This window comes from Anthonomus grandis, chromosome 8 (genome assembly GCF_022605725.1).
Source record: "Anthonomus grandis grandis chromosome 8, icAntGran1.3, whole genome shotgun sequence".
NCBI classification, from domain to species: domain Eukaryota; kingdom Metazoa; phylum Arthropoda; class Insecta; order Coleoptera; family Curculionidae; genus Anthonomus; species Anthonomus grandis.
This window is the reverse complement of record NC_065553.1, coordinates 4,314,335-4,326,807: the sequence shown is the minus strand read 5'-3', so window position 1 is coordinate 4,326,807 and position 12,473 is coordinate 4,314,335. Positions and strand designations below refer to the sequence as shown.

The following is a 12,473-nucleotide window of genomic DNA, read 5'->3' as shown; positions in this document are numbered from 1 at the left end:
CATAAATTACGTTTAAAATTGCTATCAAACTGAAATCATTACTATTTTCTGCCATATACAAATCATTACATACAGCCAAATAGTCTTAAAGGAATGTTAACTTTACCTAATTACCCAAGTTCTACAAAGATCAGGCTAGTTAGCAAAGAACTGAAATGCTGACCAAGTTTATTACTTTCCTGGTAATATGTAGTAATTTCATACCTACCTGAAGGCACACGTGCACAGGTCAACCTTTGAGCAAAAATATGTATAGGATCCCTAAAGGGAGGATCCCTTCAATTAGTCTATTCAAAAATATATTTCCAAAAATAAATATAATACCATAAAAGTTTTATTAAATTAAATCAGCTAATAAGCAGTCAAACAGTAATAGTTAAAGTTTATGTTTCAGTGCTATCCAGTCCAAAACGAGTGGCGTATAATAAGTAATAATTACGTCAGCTCCTAAAACCAAATATATCATGTCATCTATGTTTTATTTATCCTAAAATGTTACAAACCAGCTCTCCTATAGGACCCTAATATTTCCATTAAGGCAGTCTTTAGGTCAAAAACACCTTTTTGAGCTGCTCCATATATCATGGAATATTCCCCAGACACTTGGTACACGAACATTGGGTATTCCGGGTATTTATCCTTAACTTGTTTAAGAATATCCATGTAGGCCATAATAGGCTTCACCATCAAAAAATCAGCACCTAAAATAACAGCCCAAAAAGATAAATCTAAATGTGCAATGTTGTTTTCTCAAAAATAATTGAAATAACAGACTTGTTCATATGCTTTGACAAATTTCAGTAGGTCTTTATACAGGGTGCCCGGAAGGTAAGTGCAATCCTTTTAGGGGGTAATAGCTGACCTAATTTCTATAATTTTAGATCGTAAGGCGTTTTAAAATATTTTTATTGTAACTGTTCCAATAAATATCCTAATTTCACGCTTAATCGGTAATACAATGCAAGTCACAATTGATATCTAAGTTTTCAAAACCCAATTTCCTATAAACCATTTACTTTTCATGCTCAAAATGTGATCCGTCATTTCTAATACACACGAGCCCTATTTCTTACTTCGGTGGTGAACATCCTTATTGCCTAATCTTTTCTTTCATTCTGTTAAATGCCTGGTTCTGCCAATCAATTCTCTCGTTCTTATCTCTGTTATGTATACAAGCACCGTTGCCCGGCTGCAGATGAAAAAATCCAGGGGAGTTAATCCAGAAGTCACGCGATCGAGGGACCCAAAGAAAGGTTTCACCTCTACCAATCCAAGAAACCGAAAAACAGTCGTCTAAGTAATTTCTGACAGACAAGGTCCAATGTGCTGGACAACCATCTTGTTGGAAGATTATTGGCGTTTCAGGTTTCAACAGTCCAACTTCCGCTAGATGACCGAGAATATCATTTTGCAGGAACTGTAAATAGTTAGCTTCATCTAAATACTCTGGAGATAACGCTCCTGGTGCAAGTGCGCACTAAAGATCCACTAGCATCACCTCGTCCATACCTGAAGACATTGTCGCTGTACTCTTAATTGATAAAGGCTATTTCACAATAGTGTCCAATAAAACGTAAAGGAATTTGATGTAAATAACGGTAGTAGCACTCAACACGAAGTTCGTGATAAGCATACACAATTAGTCACGAGAACAGATGCCAAGCAACAAGAGACTAAAAACACGTTTTTTTGTTTATTAAGTGGGTTCCCTTCCAGCATAGGTAAACTTTAGCTTACATCATCTGCCCCACAATAGAGATCCTAATTCTGAGAATCCTAAAGGGAGGCCCTAATTAAGTAACTCTTTGTTAGTAAAAATTAAAAACGGATTTCGATCTATACATGTTTGGCTTAAAATAATTAGGTCAGCTATGATGATTTCTTTTTGGTTAGTTATGGATGTAGGGTATGTATGCTATTCGTACAGTTTATAATGCGGTTCGCGACTTTTTTTTTAAATTATAAGTGTAATATTCAAGGTCTTAACAGCTCCTTCTTCTGAGGGTAGCTGAAACATGACCTTTATTTCCTCTTTACAGTTACATGCTGAATTAATACACACTGATGGATTTTTTTTTCTTTGTATTTATATTGTAAACTTATTTATATCTATGAGTGAGCATATGTAATATCTTATGAGTAAATATAAACTGTCTATTAATATTATTATTTTTATTATTATATTAAATACCTTAAAATTGTATGAGCTATAGTTTGAAAAGTTGTTGAGGTGGTATGGAAAATGTATTTTTAATAAGAGTTACAGAAGTATTAGTGGTGTGGAGCAGCAGTTTCTGCACAACAATGGAAAAATGTAGCTTTCTTCGGTTTTCCATATTATTAAGATAATTAGTTTAAAACTAGAATTTTATAAGAAATGTGTTTAGGGTTTTTACGTCCATACATTCATCTGCAACATACATACATGCACTCTCTTTAATTTTTTTGGTTATCAAAAACTGTAAGACATCAACATCCTGAGTATTTCATTTTAATACGACGTGTATAACACGAAACGATCCCATTAAAGGATTGCAGTTACTTTCCGGGCACCCCGTAGAAAAATGAAAAAATGAGAAATAAGATACCAGTATGTAAGAGGGTAATATTCTCTCCATTTGCGGGCGATACAGATCTTTTTACATAGGCGATATAAGGGGAAATTTTAATTTAAACAAACCGCGCATTGCAAAATAGGTTATTTTCGGTTTTGTTAGTTAATACCTCCTTAATAGACATATACGTCAATGTATGAGGCGTCTGTCTATATAACTAAGTTTTATTTTTTGTAGCTTTGTTTGCATGCTTGCGAAATTTCATTGCAAAAAGCTCAAAAGGGCAGTAGGGATTGCAATATGGGATCCCGGACAAAATTAAATATTCGAAAATCTCGGGATTCTACAGTTTAATTCCGCAAAAAAAATCACTAAAATTATTTTCATCTCAAAAATCCCGTAAATACCGAAATCAATTAAATTTGATACAAGAAATTTTAAAAATTCTCAATTTTAGACTGTCAAACACGTTGGAGCAGTCTTCTTGTAGAGCTGCTGCAGCGTTTTATATTGTTAGAAAATTGCATACGAAAAGCTATAGTTAAATTAAAGATGCCTTTATTAACTGATGCTGAATTTTTATAAGTATAATCAAACAGTTAGCTCTAATATTAGAACCAGTAGAGTTAACTGTAGAAGCTTTATGTCGACGTGACGTGGACCTTTATAAAGCAGAACATCCAGCATTCCAGTCATTAGGAAAAATTTTAATAGCTCCCTATGCACACAAGAACGCAGGATACATTTTTAAGGAGTACTTAGCTATTTAGAAGATCCGATAAAGCTAAGAACTGGAATATCGCCATTGCATGGAAAACAACTGAAAGAAATTTTAGTGCAAGAAATAAATAGAAAAACTTATACAGGGTGTCCCAGAAAAGAGTGTCAAGGAGTGGCGCAGAGGTACAGCATCCCTCGGGAATCCGAATCACCCTCTGTATATGATCCTTTTTTTAATGAAAAATGCCTTTAAATTTATTGGACTTTTTTCCCTCTTGTTTTTTAAAGCAATTTATTTTTATTTTTGAGCGCATGATTTTGATTGGTGGATTTAGTCGTTTTCATGTTAGTTAGGCCCAAGTTTTAACTAAATATTTAAATAAAAAATCAGGCATTATTTACCATTATTATGAAAATTAGCTAAGAAGGTGAAAATACTGAAAAATCACAACAAAATCATAACTCCTAAACAAAACAAAAAAGATACGGTGTGATTCGGATTCTCTGAGGAGTGCTCTTACCTCTGCGCCACCCCTTGACACTCTTTTCTGGGACACCCTGTATATTATATATATAGTACGATAAAGATGATAATGTAAAAATTGATGAAGCAAATACAAAAGCAAGAAATCCGCCTGGAAAATCAATCTTTTAAGGAAAAACTCTAAAATGTTTAAGTGTTGAAAGAAGCCAGCATCGAAAAAGAAACTTTCTGATATTATTTCTCAAAAAATAGACTTGTTGAATGATGGTGGCAGTCTTCCTCATAAATCTTCAATTAGCCTCTGACTACTTAAAAACTATCCCAACGAGAAGCATTATGTCTCAAAGATGTTTTTCCTTAGCAGGGTAATTTGTTCGAATATTAGATCTAAATTGGAAGACAATACTATTGATGAATTAATGTTTTTGCGCCATTACTTTCGAAAATAAACAATGTGCATTTTGTGTCAAGTAGTTTTAAAGTTGAAGAAGTAGTCCATTCTTGCAGTGGAGTTAATAGGTCATAATTCCCTCTTTTAACCATACTTTTGTAGCTAAATTTGTAGCTTTAGCGGCTGAAGTTGAAGTTTAGTGGCACCTACTTTATTACTACTGCATAAATGTTTTTTTTTGTTTTGTTAAGTTTAGAAATATGTTTCATTTTGTTTGTACTTTTTTATATAAAATTAAAAAAAAAGTACTTTTTTATTTTATTAAAATATTTTCGGATTTCCGGGATTAATCCCGGGATTCAATCTCTCAATCTCCCAAAAACGGCGGCTGAGGAAATTATTTCTGATGCGAATAATTACCCGACGTTGGTTTGAGATGAAGACAAGTCGACAATCGTCACAGTAGTGCTTCGAATATGAGCCAAAGCCGAAAAACTAGCACCAAAGCTGCTCAAAAGTGAAGATTTTATTCACTGTTTTAATTACCAACGAATACTGGGACTGAGACAAACAATCAAAGGGAATATAACTTGTCCGTTTCTAAAGGTTTGAGGGCCGTAAACGGCCAGAATTGTGGAAAGAATTACCGAAAATTCGGTTCTTCATCTTCAACAACCAAGTACCATTTCCCAAACACAAATTACCACTTTAGGGAAAGAGATTGAAAAGGGTCCATGGATGACATTAAGCCAGTCTCCAAATAAAGAGCTTAAGGCCATTCCTTTACGCGGTCTACCAGCGGTGCATGGACCAGCGGGAGAAACGCTAGCACATGTGCGTTGCTTCAAATAAATGTTATTTTGAAACAGATAGATTTTTTTTTAAATTAGGCGGATTTTATTTTATATATAAATTCTCTATACTTTTTGATCATTAGATATGAACTTTAATGGCATAAGCTTACAGTATAATCTAATTACGATGCTAGCAAAATTAATTCGTTGCGGTCTATTATTATTTTTCGAGGCCATGACTTGCAAGTACTGATTTGACTTTAGCAGAAGTCATTTTAATTGTTATTGTCTGCATAAAATTTAATAAAGCATTGTATTAAAAAAAAACCAAAAACCTACCTTCTTCAACATCTCTTTCAGCAGCCCTTAAAGCCACACCGGCGCCCCCAGGTGGCAATTGGTAACACTTTCGATCACCAGAGGCTGGCGCTGACTTGGCGGCATCTCTAAACGGCCCATAGAAGCTCGAGGCGAACTTACAAGTGTATGATAGGACCGAAACGGTGTTTTGTAAATCATTTTCTATTAGAATTGATTTTATTGCTCCGATGCGGCCGTCCATCATGTCTGAAGGGGCTATTATATGGGCTCCTAAAGGGAATGTGGGTTCAAGATGGAAGAAAGGGGTGAAAATATAATATAGTCAAGTTTGATTAAGAAAAAAAATTCAAAAAGTAGCTTTATTGCCCTAAATGGAGCTATTTAATCTGAGTCACTAAAATTTAGAACTATAAGTAGATAGTTTTATAGTAGATATCAGAAAGCAAAATAAAGTTAAAACATTTTTTCAAACCATACATACATATTTGGCAATCAGGACGAAACATCGTAAAAAACTCGTCTAGAATATAATATGTCTCAGTAACTAACTCTGTTAAAATGTCTTTTAAATCTAATATAAGAGTTAAGTTTTCTTATTCGAAGAGGAAGGTGATTAAACGTTTTCTTACACATGTAAGTAAATAAAACTTAACACTTGCTATGAATGTGGAGTGGGCAACTGAAGGGTGTATGTAAGACAAGTCCAAACAACCTGCCTCCTACAATTTCTTGCTTGTGCTTTGTGAAGACCACATTTATTGTTTCAAGTATATATAAGCAACAAATGGTCAAGATACACAACATCTCACTCTACAAAGAGCTCTAATTGCTCTTTTTTGCAGAACAAATCCCATAGCGAAGATATGACTCCACAGGGGCATGATAAGCATTTTTTGCCATGTAAACGTCTAAGATTTTAGATGATTCTAAGGGCATGGCAACCTGATGACAACCAACTGCACACTTTAATTATGTGTTCCTGGAATTTGAGTCCACAATCAATTGTCAATCTTAAAAGCTTGTAACACTGTCCAGTTGAACCATTTCCATTTCCTAACCATAAGCAGGTCAACATCCAGAAACATCTTCAGTTGGTCAATGTGTGTTCTATGCCAAATGATGGTGGTGTTATCTGCAAACATAGTAACCCTACCCTTTATGGGGAGCAAAAAATGGTCATTATTATAAAGAAGAAACATTAACAGTCTCAGGACAGAACCTTAGGGAATCCCTGTAGTAGTCTGTAGTTTATCAGAGCAATGACCACCAAAATTAACCCTTTGGTTACGACTAGATAGATAGGAGCTGAACCAAACCCAAAAGAAGACCCTCTAAAACCATATCTCTCTAACTTCCAGACCAGTATTTTGTGATCCACACAGCCAAAAGCCTTGGATATGTCACAGAACACTGCTGCAGCAAGTCCACCGGAATTAAGTAAGCTATAAAGAAATTGAAGAAGATCAAAAATAGCATCACCCATGGTCTTGGTCTCTTAAAACCCAAACTGTGCCAAACTAAGCTGTGTTAAATCTCTCCAAAAATGATATAATTCTCACCTTCACCAATCTTTCAACAATCTTAGATATGGGACGGAGGAGAGCTATTGGTCTAAAATTAGAAGGACTGACTGCTGCAGTCTCCCCCTTTACGACCGGAACAATAATTATTGCTTAAGGTAATCGGGAAATGCATTTGAAGTCAAAGATTCGTTTAATGAATACACAAAAGCCGAAAGGGTATTGGATGCTTTAGTAAAGCATCTCTAAGCAGACACAATTTGAGATCTCTCAGATAGGTATAAACAAAGCCAGTTGAGGGCCACCCCCATAAATTCACAATGCTTTAGCTTCCTAGCAGTACCTCATGACTAACCCTAATCCTAACCTAAATCTGGTTTTTCATTTTTCATCTTATAAACATTTTTTTTTACATTGTTTGTAATTTATATAAATTAGCTATCAAGTTTTAATTCCACTTCCAAATATACTCTCTTAACTCTCTTAACAGATTATCTTGCAGTAGCTGTTGATAGCAATATAGTTGAAGAGGTTCAAGAGAGCATAAAAAAACTGTACAAGAAAGGTACAATCATGGTTTGCTGCTAATAAATTAGTATTATTCAATGACAATGAGAACTAATATGTTAATGTTTTTAATGAGAGATATGAGGGTCTGAAGTTTTAGAGGTCCAATTTTAAGGGTTGGATGAAAATTTAGGTGACCACACACTAAGGTATTGGGTAATAGATTAAGCCAAGTATTTTTATGTTGCATAGTCTCTCTGGTATCACTACATGTGTTAAACTGCCATCATTCTTATCTTTCGTTACATCCTAACTCTGCCATCACAATAACACTCCACAAGAACAGAGAGAATACTCCCGATTGAATCATTTCTACCCAGCCCCAAAGAAAAGCTAAAATGGTGACAATTGAGGCCAAAGTATTGGATATTTTTAATGTTTTGCTTGAGAATATTTGAAATCTACCAGATAATAAGTTTTCTTCTTTCAGTTTTATTGTTTTTATTTTTAATTATTTCTATTCATCTTAAAGTTGCAATTTTTTTGGTTCATATGTTATAAAAATGGATCGTTTTAGGTTTAGAAGGTTTGTAAAAGAGTTATTACTTCTATCTGTAGATATTAAGAGTAAGGAGCATTAAACAGAAGTTTGTAAACTTATTAATAAACCACATTTTGATTTTTTATTGTATTTCACATTGATATTTGAATTTAAAAGAACACTTACCTGCCTTAGCATAAGCCAAAGAAATTTCGGCAATCCTTTTAATGCTTCTGGCATTATCAATGTGTCCTTTATCAGTCAATATTCCACAATGTCCATGAGAACTGTAAGGGCATAGACATACATCACATGCTATTGTGAGGTTTGGAAACCATTTTCTTAATAGTGGAAGGGCTTGAACAACAGGATTATTGGGACTGTCTGCGTTCGTAGCCGATTCATCCTGAAATTATTTTATAATTTAAATAATACATAAAGAGAACCTAAATCATGAAAATGAAAGTGCACTAAATTTGTTATGAGTGAATAGGAAATTCCTGGCAAATCAAGAGAAAGAAGAGTTAGATATAGTAATGTGTAAGATGTGTTTTGATTTTAATTAATGATTCAATACTTAAGTACTTTGCTTAAGGAACTGATAACACCAAAAACTAGGACAGAAGTAAGCCCCTTTTGAACCAATGGTGTCAAATATTCTTTTAGTTTATTAATTCCATAACGAGCAACCCCTGGCATGCTAGGGATTTCCTGCAGTTCATTTTCAGCTTCTCTAAAAGAAGTGGTGTTCCAGAATGTTGAGTTTAAAGGTTAGAAAGGCTTACATAATGAACACAGGGTACATCAAATTTTTGGGGGTTATTTCAGTTTTTAATGAATGCCAATCTCTCATGGTTTGGTTAAATATGCTGCTGTGCAGTATGTGCTTTTTCTGGACCATTTTTTTGTATGCCTCACTCATTTTTGTTAATAAATATTCTAAAATATAAATTAGTGGAGCTCTAAAGAGGTAGATGAATAAGCAAAAAAAGTGGTCTACTTACATTTTAGAAAGCAATTTATTGAAGACTGCGTCTGTATTTGAAAACGATTAATTAAAAAATCATTTTGGTGTACGAATGATTGTTGTTTTAAATGAGTATTTTGAGGTTAGGGGTCAGAGTCTCACACGTCACAGCTGACAATGTCAAATTGTTTGATTAATAAATAAATAAATAAATAGAGATCAACAATTTTACACCATATACAAGTCTGTTTTAGAGTCAACTATTAAAATTCTTTGAGTACATATGCATATTTTTTTTTAAATTAATGAATTTTTCTAAATAGGAGTAATTATTTTTGAAAAACAGTTCTTACTGCACCTATTCGATCATATAACATGTCGCTAAAACTCTGTTTGTTGCCTGGGTATGTATTTTAAATTTTGAATATAAAATAATACGTGTTTTATGTTATATATATCATATTTTATATGAATATATAGGTAAGTATATTGTAAATATGAAGAATGTATGTAAATTCGCAAGTACAGGTTTTGTAATAAAATTTACAAGTCTTCGGTAGTATAGTGGTCAGTATCCCCGCCTGTCACGCGGGAGACCCGGGTTCGATTCCCGGCCGGAGAGAACTTTTTTAATTTTTTTTTCACAATAGCAGCTTTGAAAGAATATTCTATACAAATTTATTTATTTTAACACCTACGTAATTCACTATATTATGAAATATAGTTTGGTATGTATTTACTGGTATACGTTATGCCTATATAAAGAAAGAGTATACTTTAAAAAATATATTATTAATAAATAAAGCAAAAAAAAATTATAAATTTATTGATTTTAATTGTTTTATTACAGATCATTGTATGCCTAATGCTATGAGAAATATTGTGAGTATAATACCCACGATATAATATATAAAAATATTGTATTATATAAAAATATTGTGTGTGTATGTATATAATTATTAATAATTTTATTGCATCATCATTTTATGGATTATTATATGAAAAATTACTTAAATACGTAACTAAAGGTTTGGCGAAAATGTTTCCAAGTCTTCGGTATTATACTCTCTTTATTCATCATAATATTTACATTGTTAATCCTATTCTAAGAATTAACATATAAATAAAAATATTTACATTTTAATATGTATAAAATATCGCAACCATCGGCACCCGACAAGTTTAAAAATTTATTGAACAAAACTTGCAGCTCTTTTTCTCGAACACCTAGTGTTGATAGAATGGCGCAGAATTCTTTGCGGGCGTCTGTATTGAGGAGTTCCCCATAGCATCCCACCACAAACACTCCCAGTTTAACTGGATAATGATACATAGTTTCCAGTTCTGTGATTAGGTTGAGATCTGGCTGGGCCGTCTTAAAGTTGGAGTGGTCAATTTTCATCACAGATCTAACCGCGTATCTTGTGAGTTTCAGCTGCTCTTGGTCCCTGAGGTTCTGGATGTGGGATACTGCTATCTCCAGAACAATGATTTCCTCCGGATTAGAAAGCCTCACCACGATGTCAGGTCTGTTGTGGTACAGCTTCTTCCCCGTAAGCAGCTTGTTCCCAGCTTCGATGCGGACTGTTCGGTTGCCTCTCTGGAAATTACAGTTGATGGTCGCTTTTCCAAAGGGCAGATCTCTCTTGACCTCCCCCGGTGCCTCCAAGGAGTTGACCAGCGTCTTGATGACCCAATGGACCACAAAATCGTGTCTGGTTGTTGAGGCGCGGGTAGGGCACGCACTTGCTACGTGGTAGGAGTTCTCCACAGCATTGCATCCCTTCTGGCATCTCTTACGATTGTTTGGGTTTGCACCCAGGCCATGTAGCTGTTCTTCTGCTGCTGCCATTAGGACACTTAATCTCCAGCTATCCATGTTTGGAGAATGATAGGCTGGAATCTGAATATCATTCTCCTTTAGGAGGTTGCGGGCATAGAGAAGATTGGCTGACCACTCTTCTTCCATCTCCTGTTGGAATTTTGCCTTGATTTGTTTTGTTATATCCTTACAGCATTTTTTATAGTCCAGCGAATCATCAATAGGGGCTTGGCATTGGTATTTTTCCAGCACGTACTCAAAATCTGATAATGGGTTTCTCCATCCTGCATTCTTCAGGGCTTTGTATGCTTTGAGAGCCTCTTTCATATCTGGATGCATTTGTAAATACATCCGTTTGTGTACGTATTGGATTTCAGCCTCCAACTCGATTGGTCGTAGACCTAATCCTCCTTTCCCCACTGGCAAGTAGACACGGGCGTTTGCTGACGTCTTTCCTTTACTATTGTATTCAACGAGCTTTTTTCTAATCTCCGTATCCAAATCCCGGCATTTTTTTAAGGTAGTAGTTCGTTTCTCATTAGTATAGATATTTCCCATAATATAGTTTAAAAAAGATTTACTGTATTGTTAATAAGGGAAATTTTTTGGGCAGTAGTTAGGTCTGATTTCACAACCTCCATTAGTTTTTCGGATATTTTCCCTTGGATAGACTCGTAGTTCTCAAGAGTGTCTCTTTCCAATTGATGAAGTCCAAGGTATTTATATCCCTCCCTGACTTGCGGTATGAAGGGAGCCGAATCATTTTCCTCATGGTTACTAGCCTCCCTATTATCTATTCCCGCACTTCCCCAGGTTTAACTTCAGCCCAATTTCCATCGCACTCTGCTCCAGTTCTTTGGATATTAGGTCGATTGCTTTTTTTGTTGGCGCATGACACTTAATATCATCCATAAAGGCAATAATCTCTTGTTTGCCCTTTGCTGTTTTGTTTATAGCGGGGTTGTTTTTAATATTGTGGATAATCCCCGCAGTGACCAACTTAAAAAGGAGGGGCGAAATTGAGTCTCCCTGGTAAACTTTGCCAACTTTAACTCTTACAGTCCACATAGCCATAGCTCGTTTAAGCAATGCCCTAATATCTCTTTCGAGAGGTAGACAATCGATAAGCCTTTTTAATTCTTTATGGTGCACAGAGTCATAGGCTTTGGAAAAGTCATACCATGACGAGTAGCTAGTCGCTAGTCTGGCAAGCTGGATGATACTGTGTAGTACCCCACACATTTTTGCGTGCCAGTTGCTTAGTAAGAATAGCCCAGTCTGGTAGGCTTTCTTCGATGCTTTGTGCTATTACGGATGTAAGGATTTTATAATCTGTATTAAGCACAGCTATGGGTCTGTAGTTTGCAGGGTCCTTTTGGTCGCCCTTTTTAAAGATCAGAGATATAGTTGCCCTAGTATCAGCCTGGGATATTTTCTTACTACCCTGTACAAAGGCACCAATGCTGCTGACCAGGTATTGTTGTGCAGCTGGGAAAATTTTGTACAGGTAGATCGGAATTTGGTCTTTTCCAGGGGCTTTCCATGGGGCTGTTTTACTCAAGGTCTGTAATATTTTACAACTGATCTCCTCTTCACGTATTTGGTCAGTGGTGTTGATTGTGTTTGAAAATCTCTTCAACTTTGAAATCCATTTTTTAAAAACTGGTGTTGGCGGAGCTTCTGGGCATTTTTTATAGAGATCTGAGTAATAGGTTTCGACCGTGTCTATACGAAATGCATCCTCCCTGTTTTGTGATCTTTGCAGTACTCGGATAGATGGGTTTTGATAAAACCGATCTCTTATTATCTGTTTATTATGTCTGTCCTTTTGTTTTTCCAGGTTTTGTTGAA

The 12,473-nt window shown here is 35.1% G+C and overlaps 1 protein-coding gene and 1 non-coding gene across 2 annotated transcripts; one reads left to right on the top strand and one right to left on the bottom strand.

The window, feature by feature from the left end:
• Positions 1 to 312: 312 nt before the first annotated feature.
• LOC126739724 (delta-aminolevulinic acid dehydratase) lies at positions 313 to 9,000 on the bottom strand. Its single transcript, XM_050445518.1, has 7 exons — positions 8,838 to 9,000; positions 8,619 to 8,772; positions 8,419 to 8,566; positions 8,020 to 8,239; positions 5,284 to 5,535; positions 504 to 701; positions 313 to 447 (listed from the first exon to the last, which is right to left on the bottom strand). Exons 2-7 carry the CDS (start codon positions 8,753 to 8,755, stop codon positions 377 to 379), a joined length of 1,026 nt encoding a protein of 341 aa, XP_050301475.1. The 5' UTR covers positions 8,756 to 8,772; positions 8,838 to 9,000; the 3' UTR covers positions 313 to 376.
• A 350-nt stretch (positions 9,001 to 9,350) lies between these two features.
• Positions 9,351 to 9,422, top strand: Trnad-guc (transfer RNA aspartic acid (anticodon GUC)). The gene has a single exon. It is a non-coding gene; the product is annotated as a tRNA-Asp (tRNA).
• Positions 9,423 to 12,473: the final 3,051 nt, after the last annotated feature.

Coding starts and splice junctions, on each gene's coding strand:
- LOC126739724 (XM_050445518.1), bottom strand. CDS start 8,755: ATGAGTGAGGCATACAAAAAAATGGTCCAGAAAAAGCACATACTGCAC. Junction 8,567..8,618: donor ATGTACCCTGTGTTCATTAT/GTAAGCCTTTCT, acceptor CACTTCTTTTAG/AGAAGCTGAAAATGAACTGC. Junction 5,536..8,019: donor TTTGGCTTATGCTAAGGCAG/GTAAGTGTTCTT, acceptor CATTCCCTTTAG/GAGCCCATATAATAGCCCCT.